At 46.1% G+C, this 20,616-nt stretch overlaps 1 protein-coding gene across 1 annotated transcript in view; it reads right to left on the reverse strand.

Annotated features, from left to right (window-relative positions):
- Positions 1 to 372: 372 nt before the first annotated feature.
- The window catches only part of C10H1orf35 (chromosome 10 C1orf35 homolog), a 228,809-nt gene continuing 208,565 nt past the window's right edge, over positions 373 to 20,616 (reverse strand). The window contains exon 9 of the mRNA XM_069210984.1: positions 373 to 1,445. Within this exon, the coding sequence (XP_069067085.1) occupies positions 1,136 to 1,445 (310 nt within the window). The 3' untranslated portion in view covers positions 373 to 1,135. The remainder of the gene's footprint in view (positions 1,446 to 20,616) is intronic.

The raw sequence follows: 20,616 nt of genomic DNA on the forward strand, positions 1-20,616 counted from the left end.
AAACATAACTGATAGCTAAACCAGGGTATCCTGTCAAAACCAAACCCATTACTTATTTCATAAAAAAACTACAGATTTTGTCAGTAGGGAGGTCGGAGGTATTTTGGATTAAACCATTTCCAAGCTAAAAACACAATTTGACAAAACACATTACAGTGTAAATCAGAATTAATACTTACTATATAACCGACAGAAACAATCACTATTAAATATTTCTGAATTCAGCTCATGCCACACCACCAATCTCGAACTGAAGTTAATACAGAGCATAAAATAAAAATTAATCAATCACCGGCAAGTAGGAGAAATAAGTCCCCAATTAAATCGTTAATCGTGCATTTTCCCCAAAGAATCAAAGCATGAAGTGACGTATTTCAACGTAGCTCAGAGCACTGTCTTTATTATTTTTCAAAGAGGTTTCCAGCAAGAATTGTAGTTATTTGGCAACCATATTTCATCTATTTCCCATAGCGGTGTCCTTTAGCACCACTGGATTTAATTCGTTTTTTGGAAAGGAACGAATGATTTATCGGACTCTCCATTTGAGGCAGTATAGGCAACGTAGCAAAGGACAATGTCAGTTCCTCGGGGTTTCTATCACAGTGTTTTGAGAAAAGCAAGCAGGGACCATATACAAGATCCTTGCACTTTAAAACAGCTAGCGTAACACTTCGTTATCAGCCGTTATCCCTCTTGCAGAAGTTACTGAGGCGCTCCATTTACGCAGAGTCCTTCGACATATGAGTGATGCCTGCCTCGTGCTCCCAGATAAAATTATCTCATCTGCCAGTTTGCACTATGCTTCAAGGGAAAACAAGGCAAAAGCGGGACATAAATCAATTGACTATCGAGAAAAAAATACTTACAAATAAACCATATCTATTTAATCACTCTAAAATGTAATGCAGCTACAAAAGAGCAGCACCGATACAGGAGGGTGTAATGGGTAAAGAAAAGCAAATGACAAACGATTTATGGGTACACTCTCCGACAATAGTGTAATATGGCTGTTTGGTCATTTTCTTTGTCCAGCCACGCAGGCCACCGGTGTCTATAGACCTCCAGCAGCATAGCTGGCCTCTTCAATGCGGCTCTCATAATCGTGTTAATTGTCAACGAAGAGGGCTGCAGTCAATTAATCGTCCGAATCGGTGTCATGCCGTCTCTTGGGTCCACGTGCGGAAGGGGACGCTATTCTTCGCTGCCCGGTATGGGGCTCCCGCCGTCTGCCGCCACTGTGGCTCCCGCCACCACTCTGGGTGGGAGGCCTCGACAGCCGGCGGCGGAGGGGGCTCTCCCCATTGCTCGACGAATCTGTGTCATGCCTCCGCCTGCCAGGCGGTCGCTGGGCATCTTCATCGCCTGATGAATGCCTGTCATGCCGGCTGGCTCCATACTGCCGGGGCGATGATGGATGATTCCGCTGTTGTGAGGCATTTTTCCTCCTGCAGTATAGAAATAATAAAAAATAATAAAACAAAACAAAAAAGGACAAAGGGGAACAGGTCAAATTGTCACATTAAACACCAGGCCTTCTGTATGTCATGAATGGGAATGAAGCAGAAACAAATGGAACAAAGGCGCAGGCAGTTCAACATGCTGGGTCTAGGCTGTTGTTTAAAAACAGTAGCAGGAGAGAAACCAAAGGGGAGAATAGCACACGCATTCCTGTCCAATTACCCGGGCCCCACCTCAGCACAAAAGCGGCATCCTCTGAACGGAGGACCGTTTGTGGTTTTAGATGTGTAAAGTGATCACGGCTATCTTCCCGCCTCTGTGCCAAGCGACGTGCATGTTTTTCTGCGCACTTGATAGGTTCTTTTAGTATACCGTGAACACGAGTGAAAACTAAGAGCCATCGGTCGTCTGTGATCGCAGAGAACACGAAAAAGAAAGCGCAGGCAGCATGTAGTTTAACGTTTTCTCACACACATTGACATCAGCAATCAACTGTTTTAGTCGCGTCCTTAATTTTGTCACTTAAATTAACAGACACGGCATAACTGAAGTATTTGCCACACACACAGCCGGTAGCGTAGCAAGGATGCCATGACAGGAGCAAGCACCAGTGCCAACATCTTTGTGAATTTAAAATATACCCCTTTCCTTCGGAGAAAGGCTTTGGCCCCCCCCCAAAAAAAAAAAAAAAGCTTTACCATTGCCAGCAACTAATTCCCAATTCCCAGTCTGTACGGTTTCTCTTTTCGGGGCCCACCAGTGAGCTGTGTCAAACCTATGCATTTGCAGTTTTTGGATTTATCTCACCGAATCACGCAGCTACACAGTTCGTGACTTTCTCTTTGAATTTATCGCCTTAGTTCACTTTAGGGTGATTTTCCTTTGCTTTCTGATTAAAGCAGCAGAGGGGACATGCTTTACACGCAGCCAAGATATAGCCACTATCGGCTAATGTTTGTCACGTCTTTTTGGTAGGCCCTTTTCCACTCAGCACCCATAAAGCGAAATCTGGCTCTCCAATAGAGACGCCCCTACGACTACACACTATTTCATCGTGTCATGATGTCCTGGAAGAAATACCAAATCCCTTTAGAACAGCTTACTACATATGCAGAAGCCTACCACAGACTTATTAATCACACAAGGGTGTAAACAGCAATGATTCATCTGAGCATCTAATGGTCCAATGAACATTTCTGGTGTACAGCGTTACAAAAACATTACTTTTGACAGAGACAATGGCTGGAATTTTTAATCCGGTGGACAAATTATTCATTCTTGTAAAGCGGTAATCTGCAGAAGGCATTTAGGGCAGTCTGGGGTCACCCGGCCCTCCTCCAAGGAAGAGGATCACTACAACCACATTGCTCTGAACCTTCCCAGTCTGCACAGACTCATACATGCATCTAGAAAGATGTGGTTAGAAAAATAGGCAACCTGCTTGACCTTGCATCAGTGTACCAGTAGCAGGGGAAAAAGAAGACAGGAACCACCAAAGCTGCTCTACTTGCTACATGTCCTGGCATAGGCATAATGGTATAAGGATTTAAACACTGGTATGCAGACTCGGGGAGAGAAGGACTTAAACGCAGGCAAATATGTCAAATACATCATGCCACCCAGATCATACTCTCATTAACTCAAGACGGAGGAAACCTGCTTCCCTTAAAATTCTGTAACCTCAGTGAAACTGAAGGCAAGGTGGAATTATTGTCACATAAAAACAATCAATGTGAAACACTCTGAAATGTTTGGGATCTCGATCAGATACTTCTTCACCTGTGGTTTATCAATGCTGTACGATCGATCACCTGTGGGTGATTGTGCTGGGACTGAATAAAGTCATAGTTGAACATGGCCTATCAACACTTATCTCGAGAGCTAGGAAATGCAGGAAAGTTCAAACAAAGGAGACCTCTCTCAGCCATGTTTGGTGTCTGCCCAGTTCTAAGAGTCAGCGAGGAGGAACCAAAGTCATGAGGATAAAAATAAATTAAGTGAAGACCGCAAAATATTAGCATCTCAATTGAACTGTCTCGTCCAGATTGGAACTATTCAAATTTTATAACCAATATATTTTGTTGAGAAGAGGTAAGCCCAAAATAAGCAAAAAAGGATACCAGATCAATGTGGCCTTAAGCCTACATCCAGTCTATGTAGGGATGTCTCATCAGTATCGACAAGACTTAGGGCTTTATTAAGAGTTTGGCAGTCCCACCGGGACCGCCAAACTCACGGGGAGGACGTCACCACCATAGCAGTGACATTCCCCAGAGCATTTTAAAATCCTCCCACCCGGCTGACCAGCAGGAACACTGTAATATGCGTTCCCGTTGGGCTGACCAACGGGAACAGTGTTACGATACTGGGAGCCGAGGCCACTATTCTAACACTCCAGCACCCTCGGAATGCGCACTACAAAGCACTGCAAAACAGACAGTGCGCACTCCCATGATGCTGAGCAGGAGGGGCCTGCACTGCTCATGATATGGTCGTAGGCAGTGCAAGGGCCCAACTGTGGCCCCCAGCACTTCTTTTCCGCCAGCCTTTTCACGGCGGGCTCCCCACAATGAAAAGGCTGGCCGAAAGAAGGGTTATCATCAGCCAGGCGGTGCGGAGTTCAGTGCCGGCATGGCTGACTGCAAGCCCGACTGCCACCAGGAACCATGTTTCCCGTGGGGATGGCTGTCCTTTGGCGGTCCGACTGCTAAAGTCGTAATTTGGCGGTTGGTCCGCCAAAGCCACAACATTCGACTGCCACCACGAGTTTGGCGGACTCATGACTGCCAAACTCATAATGAGGCCACTTGTCTTTTGAGACCCTAGATCAATAAAACTCTGGACTGTTGGCGTACAAAATGGTTTGCCAGTAGGTCAATCAGTGGGGAATGCAATCTGGTGAACAGTGCAGGCCAATATTCAAGATAGCAGTTAAGTGCAGCTTATCAACGTATAACACTGGCCTTTAGAATTTAATGGTGATGAAAATGTTTTCGCCAAAAACATTGGAAGAAGCCGGTCTTAATGATGGCTTTACTTTTATGTCATATTATTTTCTACAACTCTGCAGACGTGACTGGCAAAGCTGCATTTTCCAATAGGACTAGGGAGGCAACGTTATATTTGAAATAAAAAGCAGTTTAACAGGTGGATTTTATGAGAGTAGTTGCTTCAGTGGACATTTGAAGAGCTGCTCACGCTGCTCGGGTGCTAAGGAAAGTAGAAGTGGGTTGACCAAGGTGATTTGGTCGAACCACGTTCTGAAGAGATGGGTATAAATACATTTCTTGAATGCCAGACAGGAGACTCTTTCCTGCTGTTTTTCAGGAAAGACATCCAAAGTCAGCCGCTCAGAGGGACTGATGGCTGGGAAGCATTGGTTTGAGTTTGGGAACACCACTGGTCTCATTCCGATTAGTCCTGATGAACAGTCTGGCAAGTGGGATTTGCTTGTTTGGTGGGCAGGCTTTTTAGGGTTTTGTCTATAATTCACAAGCACTTAATACCTCATGGGCAGAGGCGTAGCTTGGTCAGTAAGATTGGGGGGGTGTGAGTTTCAGATTTCCCAACAATCATGCTGGTTAAAATATATTATGTGAGAAGCAGGGCATGACGGTGGTTTGGGAGCAGTAGAATGGGACAGGGGTGGGGATTGGGAGGGGTACTCAAAACTCAATATTTTGTAAAATATCAATTTTAAGACCTTTAAAACAGAGACGGTATGTTTGTGTGTGTATAAGTTAAAATGTAAACATCCTAAGTGAAATCCAAAAAAACATCTCATCATACCCAACTTAAAGCACCAGCACCCAACAATTTACTACAGAATACATTTACTAGAGCTAATAGAGAAGGTTTACTGTGTGTGTGCCAAGCATAATGAACACGTAAGTGTGCATAACACACAGATTTCTGGTCTTTCCTGAACTGGAATCAATCAATCAATCAAAAGATTTATAAAGCGCGCTATGTACCCGTTACGGTTTCGAGGCGCTGGGGAGGGGGGGGGTGGGAGGGGGTGCTGCTAACGTTCGAAGAGCCATGTCTTGAGGAGTCTCCTGAAGGTGAGGAGGTCCTGGGTCTGGCGAAGAGAGGTGGGGAGAGAGTTCCAGGTCTTGGCGGCGAGGTAGGAGAAGGATCTGCCGCCAGAGGTCTTGCGCTGGATTCGGGGGACGATGGCGAGGGCGAGGTTGGCAGAGAGTAGTTGACGTGAGGGAACGTAGAAGTTGAGTCTGGAGTTCAGGTAGGTGGGTCCGGTGTTGTGGAGTGCCTTGTGTGCGTGGGTGAGGAGTTTAAAGGTGATCCTCTTTTCCACGGGGAGCCAGTGGAGGTTCTTCAGGTGAGGGGAGATGTGACCTCGGCGGGGTACGTCGAGGATCAGGCAGGCGGCTGCGTTCTGGATGCGTTGGAGTCGTTTGATGTCTTTCGTTGGGATGCCTGTGTAGAGTGCGTTGCCGTAGTCGAGTCTGCTACTGACGAGGGCTTGGGTCACGGTCTTTCTGGTTCCTGTTGGAATCCACTTGAAAATCCTGCGGAGCATGCGGAGGGTGTTGAAACAGGAAGAGGAGACAGCATTGACCTGTTTGGACATGGTGAGAGCGGAGTCGAGGATAAAGCCCAGGTTTCGTGCGTGGCTGGCAGGGGTGGGTGGGCCACCAGGAGTCGTTCCAGGCCGAGGGGGTGCGTCCGAGGATGAGGACTTCCGTCTTGTCGGAGTTGAGTTTCAGGCGGCTGTTGCTCATCCACTCGGCGATGGATTTCAGTCCCTCGTGGAGGTTGGTTTTGGCGGTGAGAGGATCTTTGGTCACGGAGAGGACGAGTTGGGTGTCGTCGGCTTAGGAGATGATGCTGAGGTTGTGTTGGCGGGCCACTTGTGCGAGGGGGGCCATGTAGACATTGAACAACGTTGGGCTGAGTGAGGAGCCTTGGGGGACGCCGCAGATGAGGTTGGTGGCTTTGGAGCGGAAAGGTGAGAGTCGGACTCTCTGAGTTCTGTCGGAGAGAAAGGATGAGATCCAGTTGAGGGCTTTGTCTTGGATGCCGGCCTCGTGGAGACGGTTTAGTAGGGTGCGGTGGCAGACTGTATCGAAAGCGGCTGATAGGTCTAAGAGGATCAGGGCTGAGGTTTCGCCGTTGTCCATTTGTTGTCTGATGTCATCTGTGGCGGCGAGGAGTGCGGTCTCAGTGCTGTGGTTTCGTCTGAAACCAGATTGAGAGGGGTCTAGGGTGGCGTTGTCTTCTAGGAAGTGGGCGAATTGTGCGTTGACGATCTTCTCGATGACTTTCGCTGGGAAAGGGAGGAGGGAGATCGGACGGAAGTTTTTGAGATCGTTGAGGTCAGCCTTGGGTTTCTTGAGGAGGGGTTGGATTTCTTGAAGGTGAAGTGTACGCAGTGATGATCAGTCCAATGGAGTTCGGAGGTGTGGCTGAAAGAGATGTGGTTGCTTGAAGTGAAGAGTGGGTCAAGGGTGTGTCCTGCGATGTGGGTGGGGGTGTTGACCAGTTGACGGAGTCCGAGGTTGGAGAGGTTGGTGGTCAGTGATGCGGTGTTGGCGTCATTGTTGTTCTCCAGGTGGAAATTGAGATCTCCCAGGAGGATGTAGCCTGGAGAGGCGAGGGCGTGGGTGCTTGCGAGGTCGGAGACGGTGTCGCTGAAGGGGGCTCTTGGTCCTGGCGGACGGTATATGAGGGTTCCTCTGAGGGTGGTGTTGGGGTCCGTGTGAATCTGGAAGTGGAGGTGATCGGCTGACTTGAGGGTGTCGTCCGTGTGGGTGAGGATCTTGAGGGAAGATTTGTGGGCGATGGCTATTCCTCCGCCGATTCCGTTGGTGCGATCTCTTCTGGTGATGTCCTGTCACAGGAAAAGCAAGCACTGACAAATGATTATTAATCACAATCAAAAGCACACAAAGAAGTACGGGGTTCTATAGAGAAGACGTTAAGGGCACAATTGTTGCCCTTGGTTGTACGTGTTCCTATTTGGATAGGTAAGGTCAGTGAGAGGTCAGTAAGTGGCTGCGAAGTGTGTGGGTGGGGGGGGGAAGAAAAAGGGGGGGGGATTCCCTTTACGGACTAGGTGGTCTCACACACTATATAGAGTCATGCTTCATCATTTGACCACCTAGCCCCACCCAGGTAGGACAGGTACACCTGGGTGGACTCAACCTCGCTGTTAAAGGAACAGGAGGGAGTGCGTAAATAAACTTTTGTTGTGGAAAGATCGGGATCCAGCTAATCTAGTGAAAAATTAAAAACACCTAAGCAGACACCTGTGAGAAGTGACAATTTTAATGATGGTGTCTGATTGGTGTGGTTAAAATAAGGGTTGGGACACCTCTGTGAGAACAAGGACTCACAGGGTCACCTAACTATCAAATAGTAGCCAACATGTTTCTGCCCTCAGGAGTGAGCCAAGGAAGGTCTCGGGGCATTCATCAGGGCCTAGGATCCTTAAGCCTCACGTTGGAGGAGGAAAACTCTACTTAAATATTAAGAGGTGTAATGTAAAAGGTATACCTTATCCAAGGAATTACCTTGAGGCGGCCTGTAGAGGATAAACAGATAATTAGAACAATTGTGACACACGCCACTGCAAAATCAAACCAACCACACACGTGTCAGGGGGACGCATTCATGCACAAAAAACATCTGCTCATAGTAGGCAATATTCATGCACAAAGTGAAAAAGTAGGTAAATCTAAATAGGCAGGTAGGAAGTCCTACCACTGCAGGGAATTACATAGTCTTACCCTTTCCTTAGAGGCTACTGGCCTCTGGTATCCAGGAGGGGGAGTGTCCCCTTATAGTCAAACACTAAGGAAAAACACGGAAGGAAACAGATAGGGAGAAAAGGTGAGGAATGTCATACATATGTGGGGGAGTATAACCCAAGGGTAGGGTAGATAAAAAGAGGAAAAGGGGACAGTAGGAGAGGTTCCCACTAGGAACCCACCATCAATAATAAATGGATAAAGAGATACTGCATTGTGAGGATGGCAGTCACAAGAGATGGCTACAATTAATTGTAAAAAACAGATAATAAAAATAAGGGAAAAGGGGAGGTGGAGAAGAAGATTCTTATCTGTGCTGCCTGTGGTCCATTCAGTCACTCACTACATCAAAGGGGGCGTGCCGTCCTCTCCTCTTAATACATGAGTCCTCAAGCTTTTTCTCCTTTTTCCTTCCTGGCCCCCCTTCCCCTTCCCCTTCTTTCTTCCTTCCCCCTTCTCTCGCCCTTCACCCTTCTGTTTCTCCCCCACCCATCCCTCCCCTTCCTCTTCTTCCTTCCCCCTCCCCCTCCCGTCCCCCTCCTTCTAACTTCCCCGCCCCTCATTCCCCTCCCCCTTTTCACTTCCCCTTCCCCCCCCCCCCTGCGTACGTTGTCTGTGTCACTGGTATTTCTGTTACTCTTCTCCTGGCCGCCTCTTATGTCCCCTTTTTCTCCATTGTCCTCCTCCTTGTCTCCTTTTTTCCCCTCCCCTTTTCATCCCGCGTACTTTGTCTTGTGTCACTGGTATTTCTGTTACTCTTCACCTGGCTGCCTCTTATGTCCTCTTTTTCTCCATTGTCCTCATCCTTGTCTCTTTTCCTTCCCCTCCTTCCTCTCTCTCCCCCCTGAAAAACTGTCACTCCTTTTTTCTGTCCCTCTTCTTTCTTCAGTTAGTATTATGTCTAGTTTTTATCTTCCTTTCTTTCTGTCCTCCACTTCTTCTCTCTCTCCCTCCTTCCCTCTGTTGGTCTAAATTTCTCAATTTGTTTTGTTCCCTATTCCCCTGCTCATCTCCCCCTTTGGCTATTGCCCCCTTCCCCCCCCCTTTTTCTCTCCTTTTCTTCCCTTCCCCCACCCCCTTCCGCTTCCCTTTCCCTTTTTCTCAACCACTACCCCTACCTCGCCCTCCTCCACATCTCCCATATCCCCCTCCCCACCCCTCTCTCTCTGCCTGGTTTCTTCTTTTTCCTCCTCTTTACCGCATCGCGTAACAAGACCGCTGGGAACTACATTTCCCAGCTGCCCCGGGCAGCACCCGATGCTTCCGGGCTCCATACTTCGGCCAGAGGCTTCCGGCCCGGCTTCCCTCGACACGTGCCTGCCCTCAGCCGGCGCTTTCCCCCAGCTGTGGCACACACGTCCCCGGCAACCATACCAAGGCCAGAAACGCACTGCGGGCATGCGGCGGTGATCCTTTCCACCTGAGACATGGCGAGCGCCCCCTTTGATGTAGTGAGTGACTGAATGGACCACAGGCAGCACAGATATGATTCTTCTCCTCCACCTCCCCTTTTCCCTTTTGTTTATTATCTGTTTTTTACAATTTATTGTAGCCATCTCTTGTGACTGCCATCCTCACAATGCAGTATCTCTTTATCCATTTATTATTGATAGTGGGTTCCTAGTGGGAACCTTTCCTACTGTCCTCTTTTCCTCTTTTTATCTACCCTAGGGTTATACTGCCCCCCTTATATATGACATTCCTCACCTTTTCTCCCTATCTGTTTCCTTCCGCGTTTTTCCTCAGTGTTTGACTATAAGGGGACACTCCCCCTCCTGGATACCAGAGGCCAGTAGCCTCTAGGGAAAGGATAAGACTATATAATTCCCTGCAGTGGTAGGACTTTCTACCTGCCTATTTATATTTACCTACTTTTTCACTTTGTGCATGAATATTGCCAACTATGAGCAGATGTATTTTGTGCATGAATGCATCCCCCTGACACGTGTGTGGTTGGTTTAATTTTGCAGTGGCGTGTGTCACGATTGTTCTAATTATCTGTTTATCCTCTACAGGCCGCCTCAAGGTAATTCCTTGGGTAAGGTAGACCTTTTACATTACACCTCTTAATATTTAAGTAGAGATTTCCTCCTCCAACGTGAGGCTTAAGGATCCTAGGCCCTGAAGAATGCCCCGAGACCTTCCTTGGCTCACTCCTGAGGGCAGAAACTTGTTGGCTACTATTTGATAGTTAGGTGACCCTGTGAGTCCTTGTTCTCACAGAGGTGTCCCAACCCTTATTTTAACCACACCAAGCAGATACCATCATTAAAATTGTCACTTCTCACAGGTGTCTGCTTAGGTGTTTTAATTTTCACTAGATTAGCTGGATCCCGATCTTTCCAGAACAAAAGTTTATTTACGCACTCCCTCCTGTTCCTTTAACAGCGAGGTTTAGTCCGCCCAGGTGGCACTGTCCTACCTGGGTGGGGCTAGGTGGTCAAATGATGAAGCATGACACTATACAGTGTGTGAGACCACCTAGTCCGTAAAGGGAATCCCCCCCTTTGCCTTTCCCCCCACCCACACACTTCGCAGCCACTTACTGACCTCTCACTGACCTTACCTATCCAAATAGGAACACGTACAACCAAGGGCAACAATTGCGCCCTTAACGTCTTCTCTACAGAACCCCGTACTTCTTTCTGTGCTTTTGGTTATAGAATTAGGGAGCTAAGTACGGTTGGGTTCCTTCAAAAAACGTCCCTCCTTCTCCCTTATACTCTCTCAATGTGTATTGATAGTTGAGGAGCTGGTTAGCTGCGAGAGTCCGTCCTAGTGAGCAATTTTGGTTCTTATCTTCAGGTTTATACGCCGACACTAAGGATCTGGTTGTTTGTTTGTTTTTTTCCCCCCTCCTACTTCCCCACACCTCCGTCCTCTCCTTCATTATGGCGGAAGGGCTCTCTTTCAACGATGAGGATTTGACAGCCATTCTATTAGCCCCCTCACTCCTTGGTGATACAGCCCTCTCCAAAAGTCTGTCCCAGCTGGGAGACTGGGACACACTAGTGGAACTGAAGCGATCACATGTAAAAACCATCCTCCACGGAGCTGTCCTAACAGAATATCTCCGTAGCAACACAGCACCTAATGGGCTGTTGGTCACTAATGAACCACGCATCTTCCTAGAAGATCTGGAATTTAGAAAAGACTGGACCCTAATAGCATGGAAGTGTACGCGAGATTGGCTCATCCTCATCATAAAAACAGCGACAAGGTTATCTGAGGCACTTCTAATTCAGATAAAAACGAGTGAGAATAACCTGAAATCGGGGCTGAGTATTCTCTCCTTCAAAATGAAACTAGAGGAGGTAAACAAAAATATGAATGAGCACAAAGACTATCTCACCCAGCAAAAGATCTCTAAATTCCAGAAAGATCTCAACCGGTTCTCTCATGAGAAAATATACCCTTACACCAAATCCGACTATGTAGCAAAAGCTAACAACATGTCTGATACTTCGTCTGGCGGTAATCCCAGCTCAGATAATGACAGAGTATCATCAGACAACACCGGCAACGCCGCAGACGACGCGGCCAACGCCGGGGAAGGTGGAATTATCCACCAATGTTACCTCCATGCCCCCGTATAATAACCAACAATGGGGTTGGCCTCCTCAATATGGACCCCCAATCCAATACCAGGCGCCTTTCTTCCAGCACCCTGCACAATAGTCATTTCCTGAGCCACCACAACCTTTTTTAGACAGAGGCCACGGGAGGGGAAAAGGGAAAAGGAAAGAGGTGCACTGGCCGCCAAGAGAGGACGCCCCAGAGAATGCGACACAAAGGGAACCCCTCCCAGGGACGAACAAAACACTATAACTAGCCTGGTAGATAATAAAACAAATAACATTATCAATCTCAGCAACCGGGTACTTAGTGAACTTGAAACTAAAGCACTGAACAAGGGCCTTAATTTTGTTCCCACGCCCAAAATCGATCTATTTAAAACTCGAACAGAACTAGCAGGTCTGTTCCGCAAAATCCACCTAAAGACTCTCTTTCTGGGCAAGCATTTTGAGGCCCCAGAACAAAATACAGGACTACGCCCTAAGTCCACCTTCTGTCCAACAACAGGACAGATGCCTCCTGAGGTCCTGGCGTTTGAGAAATCAGTATCTCTAAGGATAAACTGACTCACCGAGACAGCTAATAAAACATACCAGAACATGAGTACGCATGAGCTTACGGCCCTGGAAGGTCTAACATCCGACCCCACGATAATCATCATACCTGCTGACAAAGGTGGAGCAACGGTAATTTCTCCTAAAAAATGTACAGAGATGAATGTGAACGTTTGCTGGGTAACACCCAACATTACAAACGCTTGTCTCGAGACCCCACACCTGACATCCAAGATGAGATTTCCTTCTTTGTGACTAAAGGTATGGAGAATGACTGGATCACCCAGCATGAAGCAGATTTCCTGGTACAAGCTAACCCAAGGATCCCCTATTTCTACATTCTTCCTAAGGTGCATAAAGGGAAAATCCCTCCGCCAGGTAGACCAATAGCGTCAGGGATAGGTTCAATATTAGAACCCCTCTCCCAATTCGTGGACTTCTTCCTTCAGCCACTGGTTAAAAGAATTCCAACTTAACTAAAGGATACTACAGACGTATTGGTATTGCTAGATTCTGTGTCCTTTGACAAGACCAGATAACTCTTGATCACCCTGGATGTGGAATCCCTTTATACCATATCCCCCAGGAGGCCACTCTGCAGGTTATCAGCAATCTCCTGGAAGCCAATAGAGGAGAGTCATGCACGCCTCCTGACTTCATACTGGACCTGGCTCATCTGGCACTCACAAGGAATTATTTCAAGTTTGAAGATAGTTTCTTCTTACAAATACAAGGAACATCCATGGGTAGCACATTTGCACCTAGCTTGGCATGCCTCTACGTCGACCACTTTGAAAGACAGGTGGTTGTCCATGATGACAACCCGTTCCTCCAGCAGATTAAACTCTGGAAACGATATGGAAAATGTCACTTACCCAGTGTACATCTGTTCGTGGCATGAGACGCTGCAGATTCACATACTTTGCACATCCCGCCATCTAGTGTTGTTCTCGGAGTGTTACAAGTTGTTTTTCTTTGAAGAAGTCTTTTCGAGTCACGAGATCGAGGGACTCCTCCCCTTTCGGCTCCATTGCGCATGGGCATCGACTCCATCTTAGATTGTTTTCCCCGCAGAGGGTGAGGTAGGAGTTGTGTATTATAGTAATAGTGCCCATGCAACGGAGTAAATATGTATGTACATAATGCGGTTTAAAGTGATATATTTACAAATTTACAAATGTTCAAGATCAACTTCGAAACGGCTACAGGCTCCCGGGGAGGCAGGTGGGCGCATGTGAATCTGCAGCGTCTCATGCCACGAACAGATGTACACTGGGTAAGTGACATTTTCCGTTCGATGGCATGTGTAGCTGCAGATACACATGCTTTGCATAGACTATTAAGCAGTTATCTCCCCAAAAGCGGTGGCTCAGACTGTAGGAGTTGAAGTTGTTTGAAATAAAGTTCGTAATACTGCTTGTCCTACTGTGGCTTGTTGTGTTGTTAACACATCCACGCAGTAATGTTTGGTGAATGTATGAGGCGTAGACCATGTGGCTGCCTTACATATTTCAGTCATTGGAATGTTTCCTAGAAAGGCCATAGTAGCACCTTTCTTCCTAGTTGAATGTGCCTTTGGTGTTTTAGGCAGTTCTCTTTTTGCTTTGAGATAACAGGTTTGAATACATTTAACTATCCATCTGGCAATGCCTTGTTTGGATATTGGATTCCCCGTATGAGGTTTTTGAAAAGTAACGAACAGTTGTTTTGTTTTTCGTATTTGTTTTGTTCTATCAATGTAGTACATTAAAGCTCTTTTGATGTCTAATGTATGTAGTGCTCTTTCAGCTACAGAATCTGGTTCTGGAAAGAACACTGGTAGTTCTACTGTTTGATTTAAGTGAAACGGTGATATGACTTTTGGTAAGAACTTTGGGTTAGTTCGTAAAACTATTTTATGCTTGTGTATCTGAATAAAGGGTTCTTGTATGGTAAATGCCTGTATTTCACTTACTCTTCTTTGAGATGTGATGGCCATGAGAAACGCTACTTTCCATGTTAAATATTGTATCTCACATGAGTGCATGGGTTCAAAAGGTGGACCCATGAGTCGTGTTAAGACAATGTTAAGGTTCCACGAAGGAAATGGGGGCGTTCTTGGTGGAATAATTCTCTTTAGGCCCTCCATAAATGCTTTTATGACTGGGATCCTAAATAAAGAAGTTGAGTGCGTAATTTGCAGATAAGCTGAAATTGCGGTAAGATGTATTTTAATGGAAGAAAAAGCTAGCTTTGACTTTTGTAAATGCAGTAAGTAGCTTACGATGTTTTTAGCAGATGCATGTAATGGTTGAATTTGATTATTATGGCAATAATAAACAAATCTTTTCCACTTATTTGCATAGCAATGTCTGGTGGTTGGTTTCCTTGCTTGTTTTATGACCTCCATACATTCCTGTGTAAGGTCTAGATGTCCGAATTCTAAGACTTCAGGAGCCAAATTGCTAGATTCAGTGATGCTGGATTTGGATGCCTGATCTGTTGTTTGTGTTGAGTTAACAGATCTGGTCTGTTTGGAAGCCTGATATGAGGCACTACAGATGGAGTCGACGCCCATGCGCAATGGAGCCGAAAGGGGAGGAGACCCTCGATCTCGTGACTCGAAAAGACTTCTTCGAAGAAAAACAACTTGTAACACTCCGAGCCCAACACTAGATGGCGGGATGTGCAAAGCATGTGTATCTGCAGCTACACATGCCATCGAACATAGATGATATCCTACTGGTCTGGACAGGAACCAGAGAGGAGGCACTCACCTTTTCGAACTGGCTAAATGCAGCCGATCCGTTCTTGAATTTCACCATTACTATAGGTGACAATCGGCTAGCGTTTCTTGACCTACTCATCTATGAAAACGATGGAGCTTTGGCCACGGAGGTATATTATAAACCAATGGACCGGAACAACCTACTCCAATTTCAGAGCTTCCACCCTTGGTCCTTGAAGGAGAACCTCCCTGTGGGTCAATTTTTGAGTCTGCAACGGAACTGCTCAACCCTAACAGATTACTGCAAGCATGCTGATAAACTGGCTATTAAGCTACAAACCAAGGACTACCCTACACATCTGGTCAAAAGAGCCTACAAAAGAGCGCTCAACAACAACAGGGACCAGTTACTGCAACCACGCGGCCAAAAACCTGACATGGCACAAATAGTGTGTGTGACTACTTTTAACCCGCTCTCCAACAAGATTCAGAGAATCATTAAAGAGGAGTGGAAAATCCTCACATCTGGGGGTTTACCTTTCCAGCAGCCATTACATGCCTACAAGAGAGCCACGAATATACGGGACATGATTGTCCACACAAGATCCAAAGAAAAAAACAATTCCCCAACCATACAGACCACACTATGGGGTCTTCCCCCACCAACAGGCCACTACCCATGTGGCAATTGTAGTGTCTGTCGTTTTACCCAAAAATCTACAACTATAGATTTAGACCTATAGACCCCATGGGTACAAAAATCCCTAACCAACTGTAATAGTAAAAATGTGATTTATCTGATCAAATGTCCCTGTAACCTCAAATACGTGGGAGTGACCACCAGGAAGGTCGCCACAAGGATCTGTGAACATAGAAGCACGATCCGTTGCAAGCGAGAAGCAACAAAACTGACCAACCACTTCCTTCTGAAAAAGCTTTCTTCAGATGACGTAAACTGGACGGTCATAGAGCAATTACCTCCTTCCACTTCTAATATGACACAGAGACTGTTCCAGACCGAACAGCGTTGGGTCTGGAGATTACACTTAGACCTGGTCTGAACAAGGAGATCCCTTGGTTTGCTCTTAATAAATGAGTCCTCAAGCTTTTTCTCCTTTTTCCTTCCTGGCACCCCTTCCCCTTATTTCTTCCTTCTCCCTTCTCTCGCCTTTCCCCCTTCTGTTTTCCCCCCACCCATCCCTCCCCTTCCTCTTCTTCCTTCACCCTCCCCCCCGTCCCCCTCCTTCTAACTTCTCCTCCCCTCCTTCCCCTCCCTCTTTTCCCTTCCCCTCCCCCCGTGCGTACTTTGTCTTGTGTCACTGGTATTTCTGTTACTCTTCTCCTGGCCGCCTCTTAGGTCCCCTTTTTCTCCATTATCCTCCTTCTTGTCTCCTTTTTTTCCTCCCCTCCCCCCGCGTACTTTGTCTTGTGTCACTGGTATTTCTGTTACTCTTCTCCTGGCTGCCTCTTATGTCCTCTTTTTTCCATGGTCCTCCTCCTTGTCTCCTTTTTTCCTTCTCCCTCCTCCCTCTCTCCCCTCTTCCCCCCCCCCTGAAAAACTGTCTCTCCTTTTTTCTGTCCCTCTTCTTTCTTCAGTTAGTATTATGTCTAGTTTTTATCTTCCTTTCTTTCTGTCCTCCACTTCTTCTCTCTCTCCCTCCCTCTGTTGGTCTCCATTTCTCCAATTTTTTTGTTCCCAATTCACCTGCTCATCTCCCCCTTTGGCTATTCCCCCCTTTTCTCTCCTTTTCTTCCCTTCCCCCACCCCCTTCCGCTTCCCTTTTTCTCAACCACCCCCCCACCACCAACACCCCCCACCTCGCCCTCCTCCACGTCTCCCATATCCCCCTCCCCCACCTCTCTCTCTCTGCCTGGTTTCTTCTTTTTCCTCCTCTTTACCGCCTCGCGTAACAAGACTGCTGGGAACTACATTTCCCAGCGGCCCCGGGCGGCACACAGTGCTTCCGGGCTCCATACTTCAGCCGGAGGCTTCCGGCCCCGGTTTCCCTCGGCACGTGCCTGCCCTCAGCCGACGCTTTCCCCCAGCTGTGGCACACAGGTCCCCGGCAACCATACCGAGGCCAGAAACGCACTGCGGGCCTGCGGCAGTGATCCTTTCCACCTGAGACATGGCGATTGCCAATTATCGCGCTAATTACGCACACCTCACACACCAAGCGGTCTCAGGAGAGGACGTCATAGGCGCACGACGAGCGCCCCCTTTGATGTAGTGAGTGACTGAATGGACCACAGGCAGCACAGATAAGATTCTTCTTCTCCACCTCCCCTTTCCCCTTATTTTTATTATCTGTTTTTTTACAATTAATTGTAGCCATCTCTAGTGACTGCCAACCTCACAATGCAGTATCTCTTTATCCATTTATTATTGATGGTGGGTTCCTAGTGGGAACCTCTCCTACTGTCCCCTTTTCCTCTTTTTATCAACCCTACCCTTGGGTTATACTCCCCACCCCTATAAATGACATTCCTCACCTTTTCTCCCTATCTGTTTCCTTCCGCTTTTTCCTTAGTGTTTGACTATAAGGGGACACTCCCCCTCCTGGATACCAGAGGCCAGTAGCCTCTAGGGAAAGGGTAAGACTATGTAATTCCCTGCAGTGGTGGGACTTCCTATCTGCCTATTTAGATTTACCTACTTTTTCACTTTGTGCATGAATATTGCCTACTATGAGCAGATGTATTTTGTGCATGAATGCATCCCCCTGACACGTGTGTGGTTGGTTTGATTTTGCAGTGGCGTGGGTCACGATTGTTCTAATTATCTGTTTATCCTCTACAGGCTGCCTCAAGCTAATTCCTTGGGTAAGGTAGACCTTTTACATTACACCTCTTAATATTTAAGTAGAGTTTTCTTCCCCCAACGTGAGGCTTAGGGATCCTAGGCACTGATGAATGCCCAGAGACCTTCCTTGGCTCACTCCTGAGGGCAGAAACATGTTAGCTACTATTTGATAGTTAGGTGACCCTGTGAGTCCTTGTTCTCACAGAGGTGTCCCAACCCTTATTTTAACCACACCAATCAGACACCATCATTAAAACTGTCACTTCTCACAGGTGTCTGCTTAGGTGTTTTTAATTTTTCACTAGATTAGCTGGATCCCGATCTTTCCACAACAAAAGTTTATTTACGCACTCCCTCCTGTTCCTTTAACAGCGAGGTTGAGTCCGCCCAGGTGGCACTGTCCTACCTGGGTGGGGGGATCGGTGGTCAAATGATGAAGCATGACTATATAGTGTGTGAGACCACCTAGTCCGTAAAGGGAATCCTCCCCCTTTTCCTTTCCCCCCCACCCACACAGTTCGCAGCCACTTACTGACCTCTCACTGACCTTACCTATCCAAATACGAACACGTACAACCAAGGGCAACAATTGTGCCCTTAACGTCTTCTCTATAGAACCCCGTACTTCTTTGTGTGCTTTTGGTTATAGAATTAGGGAGCTAAGTACGGTTGGGTTCTTTAAAAAACTTCCCTCCTTCTCCCTTATACTCTCTCCATGTGTATTGTTATTAATCGAAATCAGCAATACTGGTAGCACTGAGCTGAAGCTCGACTTACGAGAAACTACAAACCTGGAGCTGTTTTATGAATTTATTTGTACTACCTCGACAATTCTGAAGGGCCATAACTGTGTAATGTTCCATTTCTGCACTACACAAAACCAAAATATATTAGTTAAAAACTTAAGGCAGGTGCATTTATTTATTGAACTGATTTTCTCTGACCAACTCAGTAACTGCCATCCTGATGAAATCATCTTCCACAGGAATCAGAGATGTGTTTGGCTTGGCTCTATGGCCATGTTGGTAAATGTTGATAATTAATATTCAAACAGAAGCCCGTGCAATGAGTACATCACACATTCTTGCACGTGGCTGAACAATGAAGTGCATAATAGTTATTTGCGTTTGTTATCAGTTAAGAACATTAAAGCAGCGTGTGAGGTTTATTAATGAAACATCAAATTTAAATCAATAAAATAAATAAAAATTTCCCTTAAATAGCAACAGTTTGATTTTGTCATCCGTCTAGAACAGCTTGGGAATCACATTTGGTAACATGGATTTTTTTCATTTTTTAATTAATCCGGAGATTGCAGCACCCTTGCACCCGTGGATGAGATTTCATATAGCATTTTGTTCAAGGTAACATTTTACATCCAAATGGGCGCCAAGCATTCCATGGGTTTCTCAATTTTCTGTTTGTAATGTTTCAGAAGGCCTGGTCCGTCAACAATTATATGATTGAACGGTACAAGGTCTTTCAAAAGACGACAAACGGGGGTTATCTTTGTAGGGGTTATTTGTCATTGATTACCTTTTATAAGATATTGTAAATTCGGATAACTCAGTAAGTTAAGTGTTTGACACTAAGATCTGTATACAATTTGCAGCTCACGGTTTGCAACACTGAATTGGGATCCATTCAGAGACGTCTTAGACGATAATATGTCGTGACTTTCAACATACATGGAAGCCAATGCAGATTGTTACAAGCGAAGGACCGGAGCATAAGTGGCGTTAACACCTAAGCAATGCATTTACACTGACAAAGCCAGTAGATCTGACCATGACAAGTGTGCATTTTTTGTTTTGACAAACGTAAAAGATTTTTTTTTTAAATGGGAAACATAAAAATAACGTAGTACCCCATGATCCCTGGCCCATGAAGTGGATTCACTTTCAGGTGGCTGTGTGCACGTGATCACGAAATATATCAATGGATGAAGTAGATTGACAGACTGCCACATGCTGTGTGCTGTGGTGGGCAGAAGCAACACTTGAAAGACACCAGAACTGACCAATGGATGAAGAGGACTGCCTGAAGGCCCCTGTAAGTATGCATACAAGTCTCCATTTTTAAAAATCATGAGGCTTGCGAGACAACAAAATCTGTCTCTACACCACATTTAAAAAACAGGAAGACTACATTTGTTTAGATAACCTGGTATATGTGACGTTATAGGATTAGGCGGCACAAGTTATTAAGTGGGTGTTATTTGTTAAGCACTCACATTACCAGTTGATAGACTGAAAGCATTAAGTGGAGTCAGTAGTTAGGCAAGTCTATATATTCAGGAGAGTGTCTTCAGTTAGGTGGGTCTTCAAAATTAGGAAGCATCCTTTTATTGTCAGGAAGCAAAATATGTGAAACATCATTCAGTACTAACTTCCAAGGCCTAGATATTATCTATTGAACAAGTGGGTAAAATTAAAGTAAAAGAAAATTACAAATGACGTAAAATGGTACATGCCCCTGTATGATCCTTTGCAGGAAATGAACACTGGCGGATCTAGTGCTCTTAACTGCACTTAGGCTCAGAGTCTCCACTTTGCTAAAGAATTCATGCTTGAATGAAATCATTTCTCATCATAAAGGGGTTTTATACACTGTGAGTATACTGCTGAACTGTGGAGATGCTCAGAGGTTCTATGACATCAGCAGATATAATGTAATTGTAATTATGTAGCGCTTACTAACTGTGGCAAAGCATCAAAGCACTTTATGGCGAGTAGCATATTCCTCCAG

This window comes from Pleurodeles waltl, chromosome 10 (assembly GCF_031143425.1).
Source record: "Pleurodeles waltl isolate 20211129_DDA chromosome 10, aPleWal1.hap1.20221129, whole genome shotgun sequence".
In the NCBI taxonomy this organism is placed as follows: Eukaryota; Metazoa; Chordata; class Amphibia; order Caudata; family Salamandridae; genus Pleurodeles; species Pleurodeles waltl.